A 27,197-nucleotide genomic window follows, 5' to 3' on the forward strand; every position below is an offset into this window, starting at 1 on the left:
CTGTTTCTTGTTTGATCCCACCAGATTTGCCTCAGAGACAACACATGTCAGGTCGAGTGGCTCTTCATCTTTACTAACAATGTGTGTCTGATTTATCTTTTTTTTTTTCTTTTTGGCGCCTTGCAGTCTATCGAATGATGTCAGATCTTTCCACAATTGAAGCAAGTGTCTTTGAAGCTACTCTTTGCTTTCTTAAGCCGCAAGATGGCTTCAGCTTCTCTTTGCCTTTGTCTGTGGGCTTCCAGTTCTTTCCAGGCAGCTCATTGTTCCTCGAAGCAGTCTTAAAACGAGAGCCTTGGCCTTTGTGTTCAACTACATTGGCCTTATTGCCGAGCATCAGATGTCCCCTACTTTCTAGGTTCGATCTATGCTCATCTTCAGTTTGAAGACGACTGATTAGTCTCGCCATGACCATTTCCTTCCGCTTATGTTTCAAGTAAATTTGAAATTGCCCTAGTTAGGCGGAAAATTTTCAATTATTGTCGCCACTTGGAAGGCTTCCCTCAACTCTATTCCCTCGGCCTAGATCTCATGCAAAATCAGCTGAATCGCATCAAGCTATTTCATAACGTTTTTTCCATCAACCATTTTGAAATCCAAAAACCGGTTTACAATAAATTTCTTTGCACCAGCATCCTCGGTTATGTATTTTTTCTCCAACATCTCCCACAGCTACTTAGCTGTTAGCGCATGCCAGTAGACAGCGTATTGGGAGTCGCTCAAGTTATTCAGTACATAATTTTTCACATAAAATCTGAGCGATTCCAAGCTTTTAGAATGTGTACTTTCTGTTTTTCCGAGGATCCTTCAGGCACAACAGGTGCATCCTCCATTAGCCAGTCTTCAAGATTTAACGTGGTCAGATAAAACAACATCTTTTGCTGCCATGTTTTAAAATTCTGTCCGTTGAATTTTTCTGGCTTTTCGGTTGCCGCAGCAACAAGTTACCTAAATGTTGTAGCAACAAGCTATATTACATGGTCTGTAACAGCAACAGGTTGCATACCTTCCAACTCGTCTAGTTGTTTTTGGGCAGACGCAACGAGACCCTACGCAAGTCTTGCAACCATACGCTGCAGACAAGGTAGAACAACAAGAAACTGTTTCAGTCGGGCATCAACAGGGTGCCGTTTCTGCAGTCCAGCAACGACCTTTTCCGCAACAGCCCTTCTTGCTGCCTCGCGCACTTCATGCTTGGCAGCAGCGATTTCAGCGGCTTCACTGGTTGTGCGGGGTGGTTGAGATAATAGAACAACAAGAGCGGGATTGTGAGACTCGCTATAATTCACCTCCTCGTTCTCGTCTTCGTCTGCACCAATCTGAATGTTGTCGTTCAGATTTCTATCAGGATCGTTCATTGCGTCAATTATTGCCTTGTCCTCAGGTACGTTTTGGGCATGCGATAACTGATTGTGGATCTGAGGAATTTTGATTTGGTCACGGATCTGAGGAATTTCATCAGCCATCTCAGATTTTCACGGAATCGCTTCAAAATTGTTGAAAAAAGTATGGGCGAATCTGAGATAAGATGAAAACAATTAGTCACAAATATGATAACATAAAATCGAGATCGCATTCGAGCCTCACGTGGTACGCAATTTCCTTGAAGCAAATTCGACCGTCATCAATCGCCTCTCAGAATAAATCGATTCTAACAGAATTACAGATCCCGCGAACCGAATCAGAAATTTTGGAAGAGTTTTTTACTTCAGAGAAATTTTTTGGTTTTTGTTTTTTAAGAGCACTTTGCGAGAGAAAAAGAAGTTAGGGTGTTTTGGCTAGAAAACGGTTATGTTATATAAAATTTAATGTGAAGTTTTTATTTATTGCGATTGGGCCTGGCCCGTGAGCCCTAAGGTTCAATCTTGACTATATATATATAAGCCCATTTCAAGAGTCCATTCCTTCCAATCCAATTTATCATTTAATGAGACCACATCATTCATTAAGTACGAGAGATTTGTCTCCTCCTCCAATGTGAGACAATGATTACTTGTTTTTCTCTTTTCATTTCCTACACCAAATACCAACACTTGTATCATGTTTTCCTATATATTTTCGAAAGAGTGGAGTTTGTAATATTAAAAATGTAATTAAAGAAAGTGATAATTTTCTTCTAATTCTAACTTAGCCCTCTTCTTGGGAAAAAATTGCAAAAAAAAATCATTTATATATACTAAATTATCACTTTTATTTTTTTATTTACCTCGATGGTAAAATATATTTTGCGTATTTTCAAAATTTGCATTTTTCGTACCTGAGTCGTGCGTGATCTTCATGTGCTACACAATTTCACATGCTTTGGTCCTATCCAATGTTCTAAAGCCACGTGGCAAACTCTAAGTACAAAAATACAAATTATAGCATATATTTTTGTCAGTGAAATAAATTAACATAATTATATAGTTTTATAGATTTTTTAATAAACAATTACACAATTATATAATTTTATAAATTTTGTTAAAAAATTTATTAATCTAATTTTTTTTTTTGTTTATAAGTCTATTCTATCATTATAAAAAAAAAAAAATATGATGATGTATTTTTAATATTTATATATATATTAAAATATTAAATTTCATTATAACAAATTTGGAAAATTCAATTATTAACTTAAATAATATATATGACAAAATAATATATTTTAAAGAATTAATAATAAAAATATTTCAAAAAATAAATTTAAACTTATGTTTTTCATACTCCAGTCATGCGTGATCTTCGTAATTTTCGTGTGTGAAAAATTATGCTTACTTATCGGTATTGCCTTAATTTTTTTTTTAATTTCATAAAATAAATTTAATAAAAATATTATGCAATTTATAAAATTATTACTGATTTTTAATATATTTTAAAATTTAAAATATTAAAAAGCAACATAAAATTATAAATTTTCCTACACATATTAGATTTATTAAATAATACTTTAAAAAAAATTGCAATATCATGTTAATCGGTGATAAAGTAACTTTTTAACTATTAATACAAAAATAATCAAAATTTAAAATAATCACATTTATAAACACTTGTAAGAAATAATATATACATATATATATATAATAAAAAAATAGAGTAGTATATAAAAATACAAAATATAAAAATTATAAATATAAATTATTTGGTGAATGTCTTAAATTTAAAATTATTATGCAAATTTGAACTAGATAGTTAATTGAAGTAGAAAACAATAAAAAGAAAAACAAGTAGAAAGAAAATAATTTTATAAGATGAAAACTAATAAATACATAAATAAATAAATAAAAGAAAAAATAAATATATTTGTTAGAGTAAGTGTCTCCGCTGGATTACCTTTATTATCTCTCCAATTGACGTCATATTCCTATCAATAATCAATTACTTCTTTAACATCCGTTATATATCATTATCTTCACCGTGTTACCTTTACAATTTTATGAAATTTATAATAATTACTCCATCTATCCTACTTATAATGACATATTTTTCATTTTCGTCGGTCTCACATATTATGTCACTTTTCTTTTTTGATAAAATATTAAACATTTTAATCATATTTTGAATTTTTTAAATTTTTATTAGACTAATCAATTATCTTGACATTGGTATATAATTATTTGTATTATATAATAATTAATTTTACTAATATATTTTTAATTATTTATTAATTATATATCTCCTAAATTCCTATGTCACAGCAACATTGACACAATACCTAGGACGGAGGGAATATTTATTTTTGTATATTTTTATTGTCTAATAATATATAAATAATACTCCCTCCGTCCCCAATCTATCTATCTATTTGCTTTTTGCACGGAGTTTTAGAAATATTAGTATTATATTATGATAAAGTAGAAATAAAAGTAAAAATACTAAATTAACCCTATTAGTATTGTATGATATAAAGGTAATGGCATTTGTGTAATATATTGTAAATTAGAAGGGTATTTGTAATGTTAGGTAGATAGTATAATTACTAAAAAAAGAAACGGATACTTTGTTATGGGACGGACCAAAATGGAAAAATGGATAGATTGTCAAGGGACGGAGGGATGTATTACTATCTCCGTGCGGTTCTAAGGGTCTCATTTACTTTTTCTGTGTTGATATTTGAACATTAATTATTATATGAAAACGTAGTACAAATCAAAGAAAAATGACAAAAATATTTCTATTAGTGTCTTATAGTACTATTATCATGACATTTGTGCAAAAAATTATATAAATATAAGAATATTTTTAATGTTAAGTACAATAATACAAAAGATTAATGAGATCCTTAGAGCCGGACGGAGGGAGTATATAATATTATATTTTAATTTAAAAATATTAATTTATATAAATTGTAGTAATATTATATAATTTTTATTATTATTTTAAAATATTAAAATTGTTCAAATTTGTGAAATTATGATACTTGAAAACTTGAATGATTGGAAAGAATTTTGATTTAATACATATTTCTTGAAAATTTTTCATTTTCAGCAATTTCATTCATTCATTAAAAAGCTAGTTGAAGAAATATTAATATAAAAATTTGAAAAGAAAAATAAATGTTGAAATTGAATATATAAAAAAATATATTTAAAAATATATACATAAACGTGATATTTTGAAATAAATTTAAGTTCTATTTATATAAATAATTATTGATAATTTAAATTTTTAAAATTTAGGTAATAATTAATTAAATATTTATTTTTTATGATTTTTATTAGAGATAATGAGATAAATAGGAGATAAAAACAATAATATATTTCAAATTGTACCTCATGATTAATTGCTTTTTGTGAAAGAAATGTCTCATTCTTTCTACCATAGCACTTGTGGTTAAACTCCAACTTCAGTGGGCAAAAGTTCTACTCCCTCCATTTTTTTATCAAATTATCCATTTCTTGATTTTGGTACGTTTCGTAACATAATATCAATTTTTATTTTTAGTAACTGTACTATCTACTTAACAAACTAATAGATAAATATAGGACAAAGGGAGTAATTGCTTTTCCTATACGAAATTATATATTAAGATACTCAATATTTTTCAATATATATAATGTTTATATTATAATTGTTAAAATAATATTTGAAAGAAAATAATATATTGCATTAATAATAAAGTCCAGCCCTATTTATAGGCATAGTCCAAAATGAATAAAAGCAAATAATAAAATAAACAAATAATTAATAATAATAAATATTTCAACTTCCCCTTAAACTCAAGTAGGCCTAGTACTAGGAAGAGTAAGAACATTTAGATAATTTTTTCTCACTACAATTCTCACACAAATGACCTCAAACAGGGACGGAATTACATTAGGATTTGAGAGGTCAATTGCCAAATTTTTTATAATTTTTTTAGTATTAAAAATATTAATTTTTATATATTTATATACAATTTGTCCCCTCCCTCCCAAACTATCTAAATTAATATATAATTCTATCATTATTACTTATTTAAATTTATTACCTAAATATTAAATAAATTATAACATTTTGCCCCCCGAAATTTAGATGCTAGTTTCGTCAATGATTCTAAAGCTGAATGTCAGTTTTGAGGAATGCACATTTGCTTGAATCAATTCTCCGACTAAAATTATTTGTCAAGTCTATACTGATATATATAAATACAATTATTGTATAATGAATAAACTGAAAGCATAACCTCAATCCCTCACATAAAGAAATTAAAATATTTTGAGTTTGGTTTCAGATTCAAATTAGAGTTTTGATTTGCATTAGGGTGTAAAAGAATATTTTGATATAATATTTATGATAAAATAATATATTTTTATTAAAAATCGTATAAAATTAAATAATAATAATTTAAAATTGAAACTCAAATCAAACAAACGTGTAATAAAGTACATGTAGTGTTTATAGCATACATACATTTAACTCTTTGACAAGGTTGTTTAGTTAATAGTTTTTGGTCCATTTTTGGCTTGCATGTTTTTATTTGAAATATTATATATATTAATAAAAACAATACACACAGAAGGTTAAAAGAAGGGGGAAAAATTTAAGAATAAAGAAAAATAAATTTAAGAACACCCATGATTTAGAGTATAGATAGTACTTTCTTGGAGCAAAAATATTTTACTATACAAACACACCCTCTATAATCTTGACATGTTTAAGACAAAGTAATCTATAAAAACCCCATTTCATAGTTGACAACGATAGTCATATACAACCAATGGTGGTACCAATAAAGACCTCAATATGGTAATGCATAGAAAAATATTATACCACATAAGTTAGGGAAGCCCATAAAATAACAGATGGAGAAGATCAAACCTGAACTATATTACTACAGGTTTCCAGCCAAAGACTGCAACCTGTGAAACCGTTGAGCCAGTGCACGATGATCATTGCTTTGAAACACCAAAATAAGCGAGCGGACTGTTTTCAAAATAATATCTCTTTTTTGGCGAGTAGACACGGACGCAACATCTTTCCCCTCATAACTTGTTTCCCCAATAGATGAGCATACATCTTCAATCCAGGCCTCGAGAAACTGTGCTTTCTAGAAATGGAAAGAAGAAAAAATATGAGTTAGGGGGCTTTTAATACTGAGAATGAAATTGCATATAAATGAAAATAGAGAATGGAATTGGAAAGAAATGGAATTAGTAGAGAATGAGAACTAATTCTTTTGTTTGGTAAAACAGTGAATTCAGTTGAGAAATGTGAAAAAATGCAACTATATGAATGAATCAAATAAGAATAAATGATTAACCGAAAAAAAAAAAAAAAAGAAGTTTTACGAGTAAGAATTTATGAAAAATATTTTTGGTGACTTTTTTTAAAAAAATTTATAAATTATATAAGACGTTTTTTAAGAGTATATTTAGTACAATTTCTTTAAAAATCGTAAAAATTAAAAAAAAATATACTACAACATCATTTCTCTCAATTTCTTTTCATATGGGATATAAATGAAAACAGATAATGGAAATAATTTTTTTCTCAAGTTTCATTTCTCTTACACAAAAAAACAAGAGAAATATACCAAACACAACCTTAGGGTAATAGAGTTCAACTAATGATAATGGAAAGCTAATAAAAGAAAATAGTCAATACAAAAGCTATAGACAGAAACACGCGTACACATTTCCCCTACATCTCTGCTCAATGGACCATATCATATGACAGCTAAGAATCAGGCAAAATGCACAATCGGGAACTATGAATCCACAATAACAGAAACAGAAATGCTTTTATGCACGCGCTTACCTTGATCAGGAAGTTGTGTGTGTCTCGGTGGTCACATTGTGAAGCAAGACCAAGCAGATGCAGCACAGTTGAAGTCAACTGTAACAAAAAACAGGGATCATCCGAATAGAGGTAAGTCCCGACCAGTTATAACTGAATTTCCAAATCATCCAAGTAAATGAAAAGAGTTGCAGCCATTTCTTTTATTAATAAAGAGGAGAACTATTATTTCCTTTAGACTCATACCGATGCTATCAGATTCAAATTCATAATATGCAACTTTACTGTATTGCGTACTCTTTTGTATTCATCCCTAAGTTTATCATATGCTTTGATTTTATCAAATAATTGAAATTACAGATCGCTTATATATGTCCAGGCATTAAACCAAAATTTTATCATGTTTGTAAATTTGGCTTCATGAAACACATAGCAAGAACAGTAGCTGACCTGTTTTTCAAGCGCCATTAAATATTTGAAGTTTGAAGGCTCTGAAATCCGATCGGATTTGAAGTTCTCCGTTACATGCACCACAGTCTTAACAATGTCATAATAAGATTTACCATAATCTGCGGCACAAGAAAACCATCATCAGCATCATCATAATAATAATAATAACAATAACAGCATTAGCAATGGCAAGAGAGAGTAACTTAACAAGATTCAAAATATCAAGATGCTTAAAATGTGTGTGTATGTGTATACACATATATACCAAAATCTTTCAAGCAGACCAAGGACTTAGCTCAAATTTATAAAAAAGATAACTTTTGCACTATTTGACTACAAGAATTGTGATAATATTTTGTTGTCATGTTAGAACTATTGATTTTGGTTCTGTTTACAAAATTACTCATGTTTAGTCTATTTACAAATTCATTATTGTACCTCCATAAATACCATGTGTCAGGGGCGCCTTTTAGGAGCATGGTGGGCAACTGCTCAGGGCCCTTAATTAATAGAGGGCCCATATTTTAAAATATTATTTATTATTATTATTAAATTTTAACTTTTAGTTTATATTTTTTTTTTCATAATTATCTTATTTAATTTTAAACTCCAATAATATATTCTTTCTTATCTCTCTTTCCTAACCATGTCTTACCCATCTTTCCAAATTCAATCATCTATACTTCTTTACCTCACACCCACTTCTTTACCTCACACCCTATTCGCACTGTATCCACCCACTCAGTCACCAAACCTGTCCCACCTTCTCTCTTCTCTCTCTTTCACCCACAGTGCTTTCATCTTTTTTTCTCAAATCGACACTACCCAGATTGTCACTTTTAACCTCTTGTCTAATCGACGTCAGACGCGATATTATTTGAAAATAGATGAGAGTCTATAATTTATTTTTGCTCAAAGCCTCAAAAAAGTCAAGACGGCCCTGCCCTGAGTTATCAATCTCAATGGGAAAGCACAGTCATAAATTTCTAACACTACATAATTAATTAGAGCTCAACATAATGACTTAATACACAGGATATTAAGGACAATGTAAAATGTTGAGGAAGATTATCCATCAGCTGAACAAAAATGGCATCCATTAGAATCCATATCACTTTATGAGTAATGAAGTAAACCGTGTTCCACAGGATGAAAACTTTTGACCTGGTATGTGGTCTACCCAAGCACCAATAGTTCTGCAAAACTGTTATTATTGGAACCCCTCAACCAACTCAGGCTTACAAAATGTCCTTAAGAAGCATAAATTTTACATAGTATTTTGTTTTCCTCAAAGTGGATCGAGTAATTACCAAACATTCAAAAATAAATATGGCTTTTGCTGAATTAGTGCATACTTATAATTTAACATTTCGTCTCGTAATAAATCTTCCTACAATCCTTAGATGCACCATTCTCTGCTCCTGTGCAGAGAAGCTAGACATGTTACCTTGTGCATCTGATAGCCTCTCCACACTCAATCAAACAGTGCTAGAACATAATGAAAAATATATCAACTACTTCAAGAATAAGGCTAAGATAATAATACAGAATAACTTAAAAATTACAGCATAAATTTGATTTCAAATGAGGATAACCAACCGTATGCTCTAATAATTAGTCAATCAAGATAAACAAACTTCCATAAAGAATAAACACATTTATTATATAAAATGTGGCGAATCAAAATTCCTGTGGTGTTTAATAAAATCTAGAGAAATGCAAAAGAAATATATTAAATCTCTGAACATCCACAAAAAGAAGAGATTGAAATTAAGAAGTAAAAAGACAAGAAAAAATAAAAATAAAATTGTGATGGAGTCAAAAAAAACATTGAAAAGCCATCACAACATTACCATCTATGGTTTCCAGAACAGCCAAAGCAGCAGCAGCTTGTATTCTGATCTTAAAATTTGCAGAATCTCGAAGGAGTAGCAACAGGATGCTAAAAAGAGAAGGAGCCCTGCAAAATGATAAGCAATCTTAAGTAATCGTGATCAATGAACTGTGCCAATATATGGGATATGCCTTGTACAGTTCTTTTTTACCTTATACTACTGAAACCTAATCCCTATGATGTTTAGAGAACTACCAAGAATTGATAAATGAAAATATGAATATAGATACTGGACTAGATTTTGATCTAGTCAAATTTTCTAACTGATGAGGAGGTATTGCGATTCCTCAACTCCATGCAGTCAACTGTAAATTTTCTCTAAGTACACTGATGAAGATCTCCGACCATGTTTAATGATTATGAAAAGTTCTTACACTGTAAGAGGTATATAGTATAGATGACTTTGTGCTACCTGAAATACCGAGAATTGCAGAACTTATGCACACTCTATTTATTTATAGTAAAACACTCTATTCAAAAAAGGCCCAAGCCACAATTGCTATTTAGCTAGTCAAGCTCACAAGTCTAAAGATATTTCCATCATATTGCCACAGATAAAGAAATGAAAATTTTAAAACATGGGCGGCTAACTCCCTGCTCACTAGGATGTGTATCAGAAATTGTAATGGAGAAGATGACATCAGAGGTGTCGCTATAAAGCACTCTCAAGCACCATTTTCTGCTGTATTGAAGATTGAAATAGGATTAGCCCAAAACTCAAACAGGAAAGAGAACTCTAATTTTTAAAGGAAGACGACTTATTTTCTACTTATGGACAACAAACTAGATATAGTTTCTATACATAATATCAAAGTTAGAAATCATAATACAAGTTTTTAAAACAAGTTCAAAATCCAAAACATCAAGGATGATAATCTGTATGATACTTACAAAACTTTGAATTCATCCCTTCTAAGTACTGTATTCTACCAAGAGACACTACAACAATGAAAGTGAAAAGATCATTGAAGCTTCATCATTTCTCACAACCAATTGTTAGCCTGCCTCTATATAATAGAAAATACCATGCTTAAATTACAAAGTGAACCTACTAGAGAGGAAAAACAATGGTGGATCTCTTCATTTTTCAACCAGAACTCCTAGCAGTTATCCCAGCACATAAATGTAAACTTCACCGTCACTACAAGAAAATACAACATAAAAGCTACAATCCTTACCAATCCATGTCATGCAGTTTTAATGTTTTGTTGATAAATAAATTGCTTAGCGCATGGCATACATTCCACTGAACCTGTAATGTTCAGTTTCAAGAAACTCTTTTTAGATAACACTTTAACCAGAAATTATGAGATATAACTCTTAACAATGCACCAGACCTTCACATTTCCAGTTGTCACACAAGACAGAAATGCCTGAACCATCTGCTCAAGCCAATAAAAACTCGTAGGAGATGTCATTAGCAATGAATCTGAACTCTGCCTTACATCATTCTTGAATACTGTTGCCCCATTTTGTGTTTGCTGAAAATCCACTGGATCGCCATGGTGAAGTGGTTGCTTTGTGAATTGAATAACTCTTGAAAGGTTTCCAAGAGCTCTAACAGCATTAGCCTTGACCTTTAGAACATGCAACATACTCCTGTTAACCAAGGTTCCAAAGAAATTTTGGGGAAAAGGTTCTCGTATCAAGTACCTTGTCATTATCCCTAGCAAGCCGAAGAGCACAGTCAAATAGCGACGATATAAATTGAGGGCTTTTGCCTGACTCTGCCACAATAAAATAAATTAATACAAATGAGAAATCAAACTCAATATTTACTATGGAAATGGTAAGAGATTGCTGGCACACCAATTGAACTTCCAGCATTGAGTGCCTCCATGTAATGGCCAATGGAGCTACATACATTTGCTAAGGCCCATGAAGCTGTGATCCGAACCTGAAACTCAGCATTATATTTAAAGAGAATTGGCAAGATGAAGAAAGCATCATATAGAATGCGGATATAGTTCTGAATCAATACTCAAAATGAAAATAGAAGATTCATCCATTATTACTTTGTTTTCTTTTATAGCACTAGCCCCTACTTGCCACTTAGCATTTGGTGGACTGGCCACGAGGTTGTTTCACATCCCAAACTTGATTCAAAACAGTTCGACCAAAGAGAGAGTTGGAAACACACAAAAACTTACTGAAACTACTGAATCAAAAGCATTGTGCTTGATAGCATGGATAAAATTCTCCATGACTTCTATGCTGCAAAACACAAAATAATTGAGAATTATTGCTCATTGCCAGTTACCACACAAGCTTAATGCAGAGTCTCAGCATTATTTACCTACGGTATATCTGTGGGAAACATGCAATAACACCAATGGCTCGACAGGCAGCAGACCTCACTTGAGAAACTTCATCATTAAGAGCAGCATCACTCTACAAAAATCAAAAGAATTTAAGAAAAGGTAGTGGATTCTTTTAAGTTAAAACAATAAGTTAGGATTATTATCTGAGGAAATGGCAAATATTACTTGACATTTTAAAAGAGAAAGGGGAGCTTTCATAAACAAAGAGAGTGTTCTTCACTCCAACGAAGATAAATAGTTTGGGGGTTCCAGTTGAACTTACTAACGAACTTATAATAAAGTCCTGTTTGTCTTCGGGCAGGGAAAAGAAAACAGAGGAAGTCATTCCAGCAAAACAGGTCATCGCTGCAGCCCTCACCTTTCACAGAGACATAAAATGTAAGAACAACTTGCATTTCCAGGCTTGTAAGGTGTAGTATATGTACTATCAGTTGCACATATACAATGCGACACAAATACACTGGTAAAACATCTGGAATCAAATTGACTTTCTAACCATTTTCAAAAGAACATGAAATGAATTCACTAAATGAAAGACTGAATAGCAGAAATAAGCAACAAACCACTCATAAAAGGTTTACCAGCATGCAAACTAATAAATAGCCCTTTACATGGTCAAATAATTTCTAGAGATAGGGTCTATTTGGTTGTAGGTATGCGCCATGCTCCCAATATGTTCATCTCAAACATTTTCCAAATTTTTTTGAAGTGGGGTCTCACTTATAATCTTCTATATCTATATCTCCTAAATAAACAAATATATCTTATATACATTCAACTCTCTATTTTTATAAATTAATTTTTTTTAATCATATATATGATTTTTTTCTTTTTGTATTCTACAAAATTTTATTCTTTAAAAAATATCATTCATATTGAATATACTTATTAAAAAATAGTTTTTAAAATACTTCAACATACATTTTAAATGTATTTTAAATCAAATATATATTGCATCATAATTTAAACATTAACCAAAAACCATCTCATTCCAAACAATAAAACCAAATTTTCAACCACGATCTTAAACGCTAACTAAACAGGCCCATAAAAGTTGTTATTAGGTGAAACTGTAAGTTCTGTCGATTTGAAGTTTGGTTTTATTAAGTATACTGCCATTTACTTGAAAAAGTAAAATAAATGAAATTTGCTTCAGAAACAATTAACTATCGATTGAATGGATATAACATTATTATAATAGTAAGATATTTTGTCATAATATTATTTTCAATGAACTATACTACATAGAGAAATCAAGTGAACTGAATTTCTTCTGAACTAACCATGGCTGAAGAATGCTTAATTATGATTGGCATATGCTTTACTGTGGCTTCAAACCACGGCTCACTTTCCAAGCGACACTTTTTAGATTCACAATCAGTTGAAGAAAGGCTCTCAAATGATGGAGCTGATGAGATTGTCTTCATTTTCACATGATCAGCAGTAAATGGGCTGTCAAGGAACTCATTATTTGAAAGGTCTTCTGTTCCTTTAAAACCAGAAATTGCCCGAAGGCATTCATCCAGAACCTGTATATATGGATCAAGGTCAAGTGATCATAACTATCATTTGAATTATACGCTAAACTTTAGATGGAAACTAAATATATTCTTAACCTAGCGTCTTTCCCGAACACCAAATATAAGAATATATTGGATAGTAACAAGCTAATTCACACTTTTTTTCTCTAACAGAAGAATTCCAATAAATGAAAGTAATTTTTCATCCGAATGATGTGATCTCCAAAAGTTCTAGGGATATAAGTTTTGATCAAGATATTCTCTATATATATTATGTGTGTCCCTACAACAAGTGTTACCTTGATCGATTAGGTAATTTACTTATTTTCAAATTTCAATATTGATTAAAGATTGGTTATGTTGGATACCTTAATTCTAGTAGAAAGCCACCCTTCTCATTAATTCAACCAGTTCCAGTGTTCCTTGAATGTGCCCATGAATTCAACCACGATTTTCTTGCTACTGATTTGCATGATTCATATAAATTATCTCAGACAATGTCCACTTCCAAATTCCCTAGAATCAACCTTGACACTTACCATTTAAACTAATGAAAATTTAGGGTGTATTCTTTTCCATTATTTTACTATCCAATCTTTTATTTTCCATTCAAAAACACCATATCCAATACCAATTTTCTATATAAATATCACATCTAACAACTATTTAATCTCAAAAACATCAAAACCAAAAACACAAAAAGAACACACTGGCAAACCCTTTAATTTAGATCTTCAAAATGCATGGACACCAGTTTCACCATCACTCATATGCTAACATATTATCAATCTCCATAACATAAAATTAATTACTTTACAGTCAAATCTGCAAATGTAAAGTCGAAATTATACTCCCTCTTCATCGAAAAATATGCCCGCTTTCTTTTTTTGATTATCCAAAAATATTATCATTTTCTTTTTTAGTAAAAAAAATATCACTTTTTTTACATTTTCTTTACAATAAAAGGAAAAGATTTCTATTTTTATTTTTTTCCCATAAAACCCGAGTCCGGTCAAACGAGCATAAATTTAGATGACGGAGGTAGTAAAATAAATAATAGGTGTAGTGAATTGCTCACATGTGCTCATGAATTGATAGAAGTAGGTTTTTTTAATGAGATTATATAGCAATGATAACAGTACTTCTACGATGATATTTGCAAATATGATAGTGATGATCTTTGCAAACATGTCAGTTTGCTTGATGAGCCTAATGATATGAACAAGCAAAGACATCTAGAGTCTAGACTAGTCTAATGATACTATGAATAATATGATAAGCAAAAAAAAGGATTGTGATGGTCCGAATATTGATGCTATCAAATTTCAAAAGACATAGGAGCGACTGTGGAAGGTTTCCTTGTGGAGGATTGCATTTTGCGGTATTCCTAGAGCAGGCCCGTGCTCAATTCACCAATTTAGTTTAATTTTTGTTTTTCTCGTCTTCAACTTTTACTTTCATCAAGTAACTTGCTGTCAACATAGGAGTTAAATTTCAATCTTCGTCTCAGATAAATAATTTCAGGATTGCTGAGCTTGCCTAATTGGAAGCAATTATTCATTGCATTCTTAAGAAAATTGAATTGTTCTTTATAGGACAAAAAACAGCTATCCTTCCTTGAGTCCTCCTACTCCATGCAGTGCTACTGGAAAGTTGACAAGTTAGCGATGCCCAACTACTATATCTCCTCAATTCAATGGATGCCGAGACCTCTAGTCTACTTTTCCATGTTATTACATGCTAGGTGGCATGTTAATATGCCAGACTTCCATACTCCAGTAACATACCAAAATGTACCATGTCTCAGAGGAACATTCCCGTCCAAGCAAGAGAATTAACTCATAGATTCCTTTATTAATTTTTACCCTTCTTCTCCCCTCAAACCAAACAAGCCTTTTAAAAAGTGAAACGGGGCTAAGAGGAATTGAATTCATTACAGTGACCTTTCTCGCAGGTCTCAAATATGCATTTGAACCTGTTAGGGCTCAAATCCTTGGCAATGAAAATCTTCCATCTCAGTGTAAGTATAATCTCGCTCTATTTCAAAGAAAGTTGTGACTGGAAATCCTCTCAATAGGTACCTCATCACATGTTCTCTCTTACAACCTTGAGAACTCGTGGATGCAAATGTGGTGGACAAGTTGATCATGGTAAAGGAACACAACCACATTCCACCGATTGCAATAAGGATCGCGATGAGAAAAAGACTTGTTGGGATAAATACCCACAGCTTTGCACGGCTCAATTGCATCTTGTTGAAACATATTTTAGATAATATTTTGGTTGATATTATTTAGATATTTTAGTTATTATTTAATCATGTCTATTAGAATAAGTGGTTATTATTTAGATATATCTACTAAATTAGGTTATTATTTATCTTTTATCCTTTTGTATAAAGTCTATAAATATCTTATAAATTTCTCCTATATCGTAATATGGTATCATAGTCACGTTTTCTCCGAATTCATCTGCGTAACTTGGAATGTACTCGGAGGATTGCCTTTCGAAAATGTGATCTATTATCACTTTCAAAATATATGTCATTCTAATCTCACCTATTTGCCACTTTTCAAATGCATCTGACCTATATTACTATCGCCACCATATTCCTATTATGAGACGACCTTTCCAACAAATATCATCGTCAGAAACTATACATGTAAGTTGACCGATGTGGTCAACATCGTCAACATTTGGTCAATGCCAGTCAATTTGGTCAACAGTTTTGTTGCCACCAACTTTAGCCACGTGTGAAGGGCGGCATCCAATTGCTAGAATCGTTCGGCAACAATATACCATAATATTTTCAACATATTTGTGAAGTTTCAGTTTTGATTAAAATTTTTGGTTTGGTATTTCAATTACTTATCTGGAGTTTATGCCGATTCATGGTTTAATTTCTTAGGGTTTTGCGCACCACAACGACATAGGATCGGTATTCAATTATTTGTCCGGAATTTCTGCTACTTGATTTTCATTTCTTAGGGTTTAACGCCGCCCCACGACAGAGAATCGCCGCTATCAAAAATTCTACTTTGATGCCTCCGCCGCGACAGATGATCATTGCCACCGCTGCCACGACAAAGGATCGTGGTTATTAAAAATCTTATTTTTGCCAAAACTTCAATTTATTAAAGTTACCACCGTTACGACAGAAAATCTTCGGTGCGTTCCCGTGACAGACGACTATTACCACTAGAAACTTTAATTTGGCCAAAATCTTAATTTCTTAGAATTTAGTGCCACACTATGATAGAGAATCGATTTGAATGTTAATATCTATTTACGAAGTCCGTCCATATTCAAATTCCACCTCCTGTTTATTTGGCCAAACTCGAGTTGGTTTCTACATCACCAACTTGTGTTTGAGGCGGGGTGTTGAAATATATTTTAAATAAATATTTTAGTTGATATTATTTAGATTTTCTAGTTATTATTTATTCATATCTATTATATTAGATTATTATTTAGATATATCTACTAAATTAGGTTGTTATTATTTGACTTTATCTTTTTGTATAAGGTCTATAAATAGACCTTAATGTCATATTATTAAGAAATATTTCAAAAATTTATCCTATGATGTAACACATCTCTTGAAAAATCAGTTGTGACAATTCTTTCGTATGTTTGCAAGGTCTTAGTCCAATTTGTACTTTACAATCCCGGTATGCTCACCTATTCTCCATATCTCATTTACCAAGTAATGTCATCTTGGACATACATTCTTACAGAATCTTAAGATAATGTTAGAACCTAAAATGGTGAATCATGTCAACATGGTAAACACCATCGTGTTCCTTTCTCTCCCTAATCCAATAATAGAGTTGATAAACCATTTACGCTATTTCAAAATGATTTGGAGTCCTTGTCAAGTAAAATCCAAGTTAGTGTTTCAATATTTTCTTATTACTAATGATTATTCTCAAAGGACCTTTTTTTTCCTTGCATTCATCAAATTTCTTTATTATTATTATTATTATCATTATTATCAAAACTAATTACCTAAAACTCAAGAATCTCACAATTTCCAATTTTATTTGTCCTACAATCATAGTACCTAAGTTTGCATATCTACCACATCAACCCAAATTCTATTTCCTATAAACATGTAGATATTGAATGCAGTGCCTCCATATCACATTACATTCATTAAGAAAGAAAATTAAAATCATGTGATAGGTAAATATCCAGTACAATGACAAACCGGGAAAATAGAATATGAAGGGAAAGTTCATGTAGAAAGGAAGGAAACTCACCTTAATAGCTGCTGTCATGACTCTCTCCTGAATTTGTGTGACACTCTGTTCAGGTTTACCTCTCCAAAATTTCACATGAGTATCCGGAAATGAGCTAAATACGCCATATACAAGAGAAGAAACTTGCTTCCAACACAACGCAATTACATTTGGATAATTGTGTGCCAATTCTTTGAGAGCCTGCATCCAACTAATCAAACCATAAACATTGAACTCAAAAAGTCTCTGTTAAAGTGTTAAGAAAACAAAAGGATAGTCCAACAGACAATTTCTCCCGCTTCAAATTTTTTTCACAGTTCTTCTATGTTGTCTATGCTAAACATGGAAATTGCAATTGTATCGGCTTTAATTCCACAAAAGCATATAGTGCAGGATTTTGTCGTGTGAAGAATAAGCTGTAAGTTAGGGCTTACTTTATGCATCTTACAACATTACATCAATCAATATGTTGTACATATCTATGATTTATTTGAAAATACTGACGCCTCCAGAAAGGTTTCCAAGGATAGAAAATTCATTGGGTCAACAAGAGATAATTCAGGAAATAATTGATCCACCCTCAAGCCCTTTTTTGTGTCAATTACATATGAAAGCGTGATATTACCTCATATATGCATTTCCATAACAAACATGCTTCTACTATTGACCAATAGTTCCCAAATTGTGACTGTTTTGACCTATCTTAAAAAAGATAGAAGTCATTCCAGGCATATGTAACACAACAAAGAGAGAGAGAGAGAGAGAGAGAGAAGAGAGACAGGACGAGAAAGAGCCTATCAAGAAAACGTAAATTACACCTAACCATTTTACATCTATTAAAGTTATCAGCATACAGATTCATGTCGGATCTCTTAATCCATATTGTGTTGCAATTTATATTTCACTTGGACATGACTCCCTTACTCAATTTTGCAGATTTTCATGTCTTATTCATTTGTGGCTATATGGCATACATTGTTGTAAATCTCAAAATAGCAGTAAATAACAGTCATATCCTAAAAAGCTTCTGCGGGATAGCAGTTAGTGGGAAAACTGCTATTTGAAGTTAAAAGTTTGTTCTCTTTACAACTATTCTCTGTTTTTCTACTATTCATGTCTCACATTTCCCAATAAAATACAACATTTCATTTCAAAACACATCATATCATATCACTATTTAAACCAATAACACATACAGACAAAAAATAAATAAATAAATAAAAAAATCCCCGCAAACCAAATACACTCAAAGATATGCATGCATACATTTATTATACATGTAAAATTACAATAGAATTGCATAAGAAAGATCTATAAATTAAACTTATAAATATCATTCAAACTAATATATGAAGCAAGAATGGTTGAATCGAGTAATAAGAAACTATGGGTGTGTTCTTTTTTGTGTTTTTGTTTTTATTTGGAAGTTTTTGAGATGAATTAATGTTTTGTATGAAAAATGAATGTTGAATGTGATTCTTTTTTTAGGGAAAATAAAATATTAATAGGAAAAAACTAAAAATGACAATACAAAAGAACAAGCACATATATACTTATTATAATATAAAATAAAATTATGTCATGATGTTAATATAAGAAAATTAATATTTTATATTATAAACACTAAACCTAATATTGATGCGCGAAAAGAAAAGATCATTTTCTAATAACTTGAATACTCAGTGATACATCTGATGATTATGAATCCATTGCACCAATCCATATATTCGAATCCGATCGGTACCAAACCGCACCATTGCAACAGACCGTAAGAGTGTACATGCGCTAAGATGGTGATGATGGCCATGGCTGAAGAAAACTGCTCCGCTCCGCAGTGGCGCATTAGCACGCTAGTGACTGCTATGTAATATAGAATCGGTAGCTTATCTAAGAAAGGATAAATTCTTTTTGGCTCAACTCTCGAAGATTGTCAAACCTGATTTGGAGATTAGATCGTGGGTACTACTAGTCTACTACATCAATAAGGGAGCTAGTTAATAGTTATATTTTGTCTAAGAAAAATTTGATTGGTATAGAATGTCTACAGCTATAGCCTACTTATTATAATATGTATATATTTCCGGCATCTATCATCAAATAACAAATTCCCACCTAATATTGTCATTCTTTGGACTAAAACTCTTGTTCATTCGTTACATTCAATCAGATTGTTTGGGTGTTTTCGTCTATCAAATTATTATTTGCATCCGTATGTGTTCTTATTATTTAGTGCTTAATAGTATTTTCACAACCCCCTCCTATTCATTTGCACAACAAAAGAAATAGCCACTAGTCTCAATGAATTCGACTTTGTAGATCGTTGTACTTGTGCACTATATGTTTGCACTAGCCAATATGCAACCATCTATTATAAAATATATGGATATGAACTGAAAAGGACAACTGCCAACTGAGAAATGTGAGGACATCATATAGGTGGAGATAAGATTTTGGAAATTTTATGCAGAGAAAGTTAACATCAATTAGTTATGGAAGTTTCCAACTGACCAACCAACCTAATCTTGTTAACTACACAACAAGTTTCATTAATGCAAGAATTGCAAAAACTCCACAGGTAACAAAGAGGATTCCTCCTATGTAAGTCAAAAACACAGGCTAAAGTAAGACTGTAATTAAAAATACCAGTTCATATTTCTACCCAACAGCATGTTAATACACATCATAATTTTTAAGAAGCATATTAACCACATTTGATGCTATTATTGGAACTAAATTTGCACAGCATAGATATGCAACATGTTATGTCAACCGCCAATTATAAACTATCAAAATGTTTATCAATCTAAACAATTATTACCTGAAAGGCTTCTAAGCTTATTGATGGACTGTGTAAATGTTCCGAACACTGAAACAAGGTATATAATACACCAGCTTGCGGGTGACTTTGAATAGATCCTGGTAAATCATATTATCAAAGAAAAATTAAATCAAAAGGCCAGTGACTCAAGTTCGGAACATTTAATTATATAGAAATAAAAAATGCATGAAAGAAGATAAAAACTGGTGAAGTTCCATGAAAGAGAACATATATACTCCTTAGACATAAAATTCTATATTTACCAAAAAATACAAGAAAAACTGTCATGGAAAACCCTCAAAAAGTCTTAATTGTCAAAATACACACCTATTCTTCTAAGGTACATTCTTCATCACTTGCTTCTCAGATTTTTTTAGATTAAGTAGTTTAGTATCATCTCAGAAAAGGGGAGAGAATGTGTTAAAAGTAATCAACATATAATTCTGAATATTCACAGCGAAAACTTCCCATCTTCACATAGATCGTTTCATTTAAGTAGATTTCAGTTTTTTTAGCTCTTGTAAACATCACTTTCTTTAATTCTATCATAATTTTGGTCATAAAGATTCATGTTTACAAATAAAAGTTCCAACCTACTTCAGATGTATTCTCTTGTGTTTGTGTTTTGGGTTTGATGTTTTTTTGGGTGAAGATAGTTGTTTGATATAATGTTTTTGTATCAAAATTGGTCTTGGATATAATATTTTTTAAAGGAAAATAAAAGATTGAATAGTAAAACATATAGGGTAAACACACACACACACACACACACACACAAAAAAAAAAAAAAAAACAAACAAACAAACCAAACCAAACCAATTCAATCAGATAAAATTTGGACTATTTATATAAGTTTCTCTCAGACTTATGAGTTACTTTGTTTATAGGTGTGAGAGCACACATACAGTTATTTGATTGTGTTTCTAGGACAAAATTCCGATAAAAATGTGTACTCTGTATTTATAGGTTTGGCTTATTCCTTCTTATTTCAACTTACTTTTTGTAAAGGAAATCCAAATTCTATTTACCTTACCTGCAACATATATGCCAGGGTGTGCAAGTGATTTTTCAAAATAAAATTGTTATACAAATTTAAACAAGTAAACATAGTTTACGTATGAAAATTGAAAAGGCTTAAGAAAAAAAAAAAAGCAAAATCCTAACAGTTAATATCTTATCTTTTATATAGGTTGGCTATTCACCTAGTTCAACAATGGCAAAAACACAATACAGTTAAACATGAGGCATATGACTATTCCATTATAGATAGCAATCATGTACTATAGAAGATTCTTGTAATTCTTGCATCCCACAGCACGGAAAAACAAATTTTTTCCATTGAAAAGGTCATTGCTCCAATAACAGCACTTATCTACCAATGATGCACCGAAACCAATAAAATGGAGCATCAAAATACCATTCCTTATTCAGTCCTCAAACATCGAGAATGCCTTAAAACATGATATGTAAGGAACACACGAAATGCAATTCCTCACTCAAACTCAGCAAAGAGGACATGTTTCATATGCACGAACTACAAACCTGTAGATAATTCATCCAGAAGCATTTTGTTGACACGTGTTGATGGCGGAGACACAGAAAGAGCTACAGTTAAGCAATTGATTGCTGGTGCCTGCAAATGTTAACCAGCAGTATCATATACCATTAGTTTCAAAATCCTGAGTTTGTATCAAATAACATTGCATTAAAAATAATAAGAAAATTTGTGAATGAGGAAATCGACTACCTCATGCAGGAATGCCAATATCACAGAATTATGTAAAACTGACTCAGAAAACCATGTATAGCAATGGTTAAAGTTTCGCACATATAAGGGGTGTGTTCAATTTTGTGTTTTTGGATGTATGAGCTTTTTATGTTTGGTATGGGGAAGTATATCGGTATGTAATGGGTTGCATTATTGACTTTTTGTGAGTGAATACAGTATAGATACTATATATATTGTATGGGTGTGCCGGTGTGGGTGTGGGTGCATATTATATTTTTTTGGTAATATTTATTGGAATCGTTTCACCAACAAAATTGTTAGGTGAACAGAGCCAAGATATTTCAAAGTTTAATGCGGTTAATGCAAGATAAAAATAAAAATAAAATTGATTCATTGAAAATGTGCCACATGTAAAATGTTCAACATAATACTTGATCACATTTAAACATATATATATATATTGCAGTCAAAAGGGAAAGTCTATGATCTGGGGTAGCAAAGTTCCATGTACAGAATCAAAAAGTATGATAGTAATTCACAGAAGATGCTTAAAATACAAAACACAACATTTTATTTATACGAATGAGGCCAATAATGTTAAAAATACAATCAAGTTAAAAATATGACATTGTTATAATTCTATGGATGCAGGAACTCCTCACAGTGGTGACAAAATGTCAATACTTCCTATTTATCCATACAACAGAAAACAAACCCAGAAAGAATAGATAATCAAGGACTCTTTATAGGTAAATTATTTTCTCAACTCTTAACTGTGTGGGGAATTCAACTATTTCTCAACTGCTTCACAGATGGTTTAGAAATTATCCAATCTAGATTAGATTATAAGTGGTACGCAAACCACAAGACAATAAATAACATAAAAAATTCTACAAGCCAGACAGAGAGTCCACCAATGATGATCAGGATGGAGTGTTATACTAACCAGCAAATTATTTCGATCACTTTGAAATGAAAATCCATTTTCAATTCTTGCATGAATTGACGAGATAACCATTGAGAGTAGCTCTGACGACATTCTTGAATACCTATAGGAGGAACTAGTATGGTTAGAAACGTTCAAATAACTATATTAACTGTCCTTGTCAAGTTTCCATCTTTTATTACTCAGAGAAAAGAGTCCCTGAAACCTCGACTTTACCTCACAATCCAAAAAGCCATAACCAAGAAACATAATAGTCCTTCACAGATAGGCTTCTTATGGAAGCCAAGAACTACGAGCCATACAAGCAGCAACAGCTCGCAAGTTCACTGTTCTAGTTAATAGTGATGAAAAAATGCCCCCAAAGTTACCACAGAAGTGCATCTTGGATAGGGACCAGAGGAGAACTAGTCTACTAGAAACGAATAGTTATTGACGAAGACAAAGGACTCACTAGATTGCCCAAACCGTGTGCTAACACAAAGTATGTTTATTTTGTTGAATGTAGTAACAACCATTTTTGCTAAATATATTCACCTAGTGCAATTTCACAATTTATCACACAAATAACTTACTTGCACCAGACTTTATTTTAATCAGAGACCATAATTACTCAGAGAAAACATTTGATGATACCTTATAGTAAACATGTCCAAAATGATGAAAAAGGTTGAGCAAACAAAAAACTATCACAAAACTAACTAAGCACTTACGGTGTAGATGACATCAAAAGCACCAGAATTTTGAACGTCAATGCCAGCAATCTCCTGTTTGTTTCTCGTTTGATTAAGTATAAAGTACCTATTTGTTCAGTAAAATTGTGCCAGTTATGCAATAAGAAAATTTTAGTTTCTACAAAATCTGGAAAGTTATGAAGCAGAAGAAAAAAGGAAGCACACGATAATAGCATTTCAATACCTGAATGCAGTTGCATTAAGATATTCCCGAGAGAACTAGAAAATGTTGTGAAAGAACCGCACTTGTGGTTGTCCCTAAATTCTGCTACCTGAAGAGAAACAGATGCAGGCCCATCCAACATTACCACAATGGCAGAACCAGCAGCAATCCGCACCTAAGCAACAATAAAAGTAACCTATCATATAAAAAGATGAATAAAATAATAGACTTATCCATTACAGTTTTGAGGAACTTCAGAAACATCTCATAAACAACCAAGATGGGATTATACGGTAAAAAGAAGATTGTAGAGAAGACACAGAATGGGAAAGGCATTTACAATTCATATATTACTAGTTTGATACAAACAGCATCAGTTATAAATCAAACCTTCAAATAAGGATCATAAAGTAGGCAACTCATCAGAGTAGTCTCATATTTCCTGCCAAAAAAAAGAGAGAAATCGCGATAAAAAAGTTTTAAGATCTTGTTGAAAGCAATTTGGTGACGCTTAATACATCATAAACAAGACAAAAGAAAGTAAAAAGATTGACTTGTGTTGTAGGACATCAGTGGATGGCAAGAGCATTGTCCATTGGGATGTAAACAATTTGGGATCAGCTTTGCAAAGATCCTTCAAACAAATTTCAAGAGTAAAAGAAAATATTAAAAATAAAATTGGATGGTGTAAAATGTAAACTCGTGAAGAATGCAACAATTGAGAGATTAACAAACCTGGATACAGAGAATTGCAGCTAACCTAGTCTCTGCAAATGGTGCAGCGCAATTATCTGACAATGATCCATCATTATCGCTACACTCTGAATCAGATGTTAAAAATTCCTGTTTGGGTGAACCCATGCCCTTCTCATCTTCTTGATGTTCACTTCCAACCATTTTTCTTCGTAAATGTGGAGGCCTATAAGGGCCACGTCTTAGCTTTTCTGATGATTCAAAGGTTGGCTTTTGGCTCATCGGAACAACTTCATTCATATTGATTGCTTGAATTTTAATACGGGAATCATTTACAAGACCATAACGGAAAAATTTCTTCAATGATGCTACAAAGGCAGTAACCTAAAAATAAGAAAACTAAAATCATTTCACAGAAATGGAATAGTACAAAAAATATAAAATACATACTTAATCGACCTGTAAGAAACTACTTCTTACATGCTCTGCCAGATATCCTCGGGGCTCAGCTAGAACACAGTGCAGACAATGAAGAAACTCAGCATAAAACCTGCTCATGAAATTCTTCTAATGAGCTAAATGAAATTTTCTTATGAACTAATTATACAGAGATAAGTTTGAATAGACAGAAGAGAAAAATACATGGCAATACTATTATCCTCCAATAATGAGCTTCTGGATGCACAGGTGTCCATGACTTCCCTGAGGACCTTAGGTAAAAAAATAAAAAATAAAATAAAATTCCTAAGTAATTCTAAGCCCGTATATATCCATCTCACAATGTGCACATACCTTAATAGTCGACTGCCACATCTTGAGTGACAAGGATGAACCCACTTTCAAGTAAATTTCACCAATCAATCCGAATGCAACTGTTAGTAATTCCCATACACCAACAGGTACAGTAGGGTTCTTGCTTAAATAAGATGAAGATGAGTGACTTGCTGCCACTTGAAAATGCTCAACCACTTGAAGAACCAACTTCAGAAGTTTCTCAATTTCCAACAGCAAATCAGTTGACTGATATAGACCGAAAAATAACCTGAAAGTAGATAAGTGACGGGTGAAGCTTAACGCACAGATAACAAATAGAGTGAAACTTAGACGAGAGATTAACTAGTACTAACACAGAGCAGCAAGCACTCCATGAAATAAAATTTACAAGCATCACATTTGGAGCAATTATATTGCATTCATCTTAATCAAGTGGGGGAGAGCATAGCCGCACCTTAGAGTATTTAAACATTGTGTTGTAACTTTAATGACTTCACTTCTGACTAAATTGCGTTCTCTCTTGGCTTCATCAAATAAAATGAGCACTATCCTTTTAAATGAATCAAGCATAGGAGTCCAATACGTCGAGTTTATTTCCGCAAAAGAACAGTGGCTGATGTCCTGGATCTGCAACAAAAAAGGCACTGTATAACACATCCCTATATACTTTTATTGTGATCATATTGCCTCAAATTTTTATGCTTTAACCGAAAGAAAAGGATAGCTCCTCCTGAATCTGAAACATTATAATATTACGTTCAAAGTTTCAATATATTTCATTTTAGGAGTTTTGAAGAGTTATACATTCTTTTCACATGAACTGTCTTTCTTATAACAAGAAAGCTATAAAATCTCATACCTGGAATCGACTGAGAACCTTTTCCATTTGCAATATGATAGCATCACAATCATAACTTTGATCTTGAAGCAAAGCTGAATTCAATCTTTCTTTATTGTAGTCCTGGCAATAAGCAAAGGTCAAGACACCTAATTCAAGCTCAAATAATAGAAACACATTCCCATATAATTCGATCCTAAAAGTCCAAAAACCATCACTTTGAGGGATACTTGACATGGAACAAAAATTTTGAACTTTTCAAAACCTTAGTCCTCAATACCTAACCATAAAAGAAACTCCAACGGGACAAAAATTCAAGGAAAATGCACTAGATCAGAACTGAACAGAATCGGTTTCAAATTCCCTAAATTTCTGCACCTTATCTTGGCAGCTACCTTCAAGTCCACACGCGCGCAAACCAGATGAAAGAAATGAAGGGGTAAATCATGAAATGCATAGATTACTGTTCGCAAACCTTTTCAGCTTTACAATCTTCTTGAAGCTCTTGATCCTCCAATCCTTCCAACGATACATGGCCGCCGCCAACCATGCTTGTCCACTAGATACGCTGAAACGATGAGATCGACACCGAAACTAAGGAAGTAGCAGGTTATCGCGATCGGTGAGAAAGGATTCGAACTGATTCAGACAACCTTTAGAGCAGAAGCAGTGGCCCAATTACTTACCCCGTATTTAGAAGGGTTCTTCTTCAGGCGTCAGAAAAAATTCATAGGCAGCGGTGAATACCTCCATTGTAAAATTTGGATTCAGAATCGAGAGGGCCTCATCTCTTCTCTATTTCTCTTTTCCTCCAGGCTACAATGGGTGGGTGGCGACGGGGTTGGGAAGTTGTAGACCAAGTTTGGGTGAATTTTGGGTCAAAAT

The 27,197-nt window shown here is 32.2% G+C and overlaps 1 protein-coding gene across 6 annotated transcripts; it reads right to left on the reverse strand.

The window, feature by feature from the left end:
• Positions 1 to 6,037: 6,037 nt before the first annotated feature.
• On the reverse strand, positions 6,038 to 27,184 carry LOC127256192 (uncharacterized). 6 transcript variants are annotated; one of them, XM_051282054.1, is made up of 28 exons: positions 26,999 to 27,180; positions 26,788 to 26,880; positions 26,334 to 26,435; positions 25,929 to 26,101; positions 25,493 to 25,742; positions 25,343 to 25,410; positions 25,181 to 25,250; positions 24,743 to 25,084; positions 24,562 to 24,641; positions 24,398 to 24,449; positions 24,029 to 24,182; positions 23,824 to 23,911; positions 23,114 to 23,216; positions 21,981 to 22,071; positions 20,439 to 20,536; positions 17,642 to 17,821; positions 13,143 to 13,388; positions 12,122 to 12,217; positions 11,835 to 11,929; positions 11,689 to 11,752; positions 11,348 to 11,435; positions 11,192 to 11,265; positions 10,876 to 11,115; positions 10,717 to 10,790; positions 9,498 to 9,604; positions 7,645 to 7,763; positions 7,216 to 7,293; positions 6,038 to 6,505 (listed from the first exon to the last, which is right to left on the reverse strand). In XM_051282054.1, exons 2-28 carry the CDS (start codon positions 26,860 to 26,862, stop codon positions 6,290 to 6,292), a joined length of 3,423 nt encoding a protein of 1,140 aa, XP_051138011.1. In that variant the 5' UTR covers positions 26,863 to 26,880; positions 26,999 to 27,180; the 3' UTR covers positions 6,038 to 6,289. The 6 variants fall into 6 exon arrangements, 4 of the variants coding, with proteins under 4 accessions (XP_051138011.1, XP_051138010.1, XP_051138012.1 ...); XM_051282053.1 differs by having other exon boundaries at positions 26,788 to 26,906; XM_051282055.1 differs by having other exon boundaries at positions 11,192 to 11,259; positions 26,788 to 27,181.
• Between the last annotated feature and the right edge of the window lie 13 nt (positions 27,185 to 27,197).

This window comes from Andrographis paniculata, unplaced genomic scaffold (genome assembly GCF_009805555.1).
Source record: "Andrographis paniculata isolate CXL003 unplaced genomic scaffold, ASM980555v1 Contig55END, whole genome shotgun sequence".
NCBI classification, from domain to species: domain Eukaryota; kingdom Viridiplantae; phylum Streptophyta; class Magnoliopsida; order Lamiales; family Acanthaceae; genus Andrographis; species Andrographis paniculata.

Bases quoted from the DNA above. Each gene is read 5' to 3' on its own strand.
- LOC127256192 (XM_051282054.1), bottom strand. From the start codon at position 26,862: ATGGTTGGCGGCGGCCATGTATCGTTGGAAGGATTGGAGGATCAAGAG. The intron at 11,436-11,688 runs GTAAGTTTTTGT...GCTGAGTTTCAG, and splicing joins CTTTTGATTCAGTAGTTTCA to GTTCGGATCACAGCTTCATG. The intron at 7,294-7,644 runs GTCAGCTACTGT...TTTTTGTTACAG, and splicing joins TAATGGCGCTTGAAAAACAG to TTGACTTCAACTGTGCTGCA.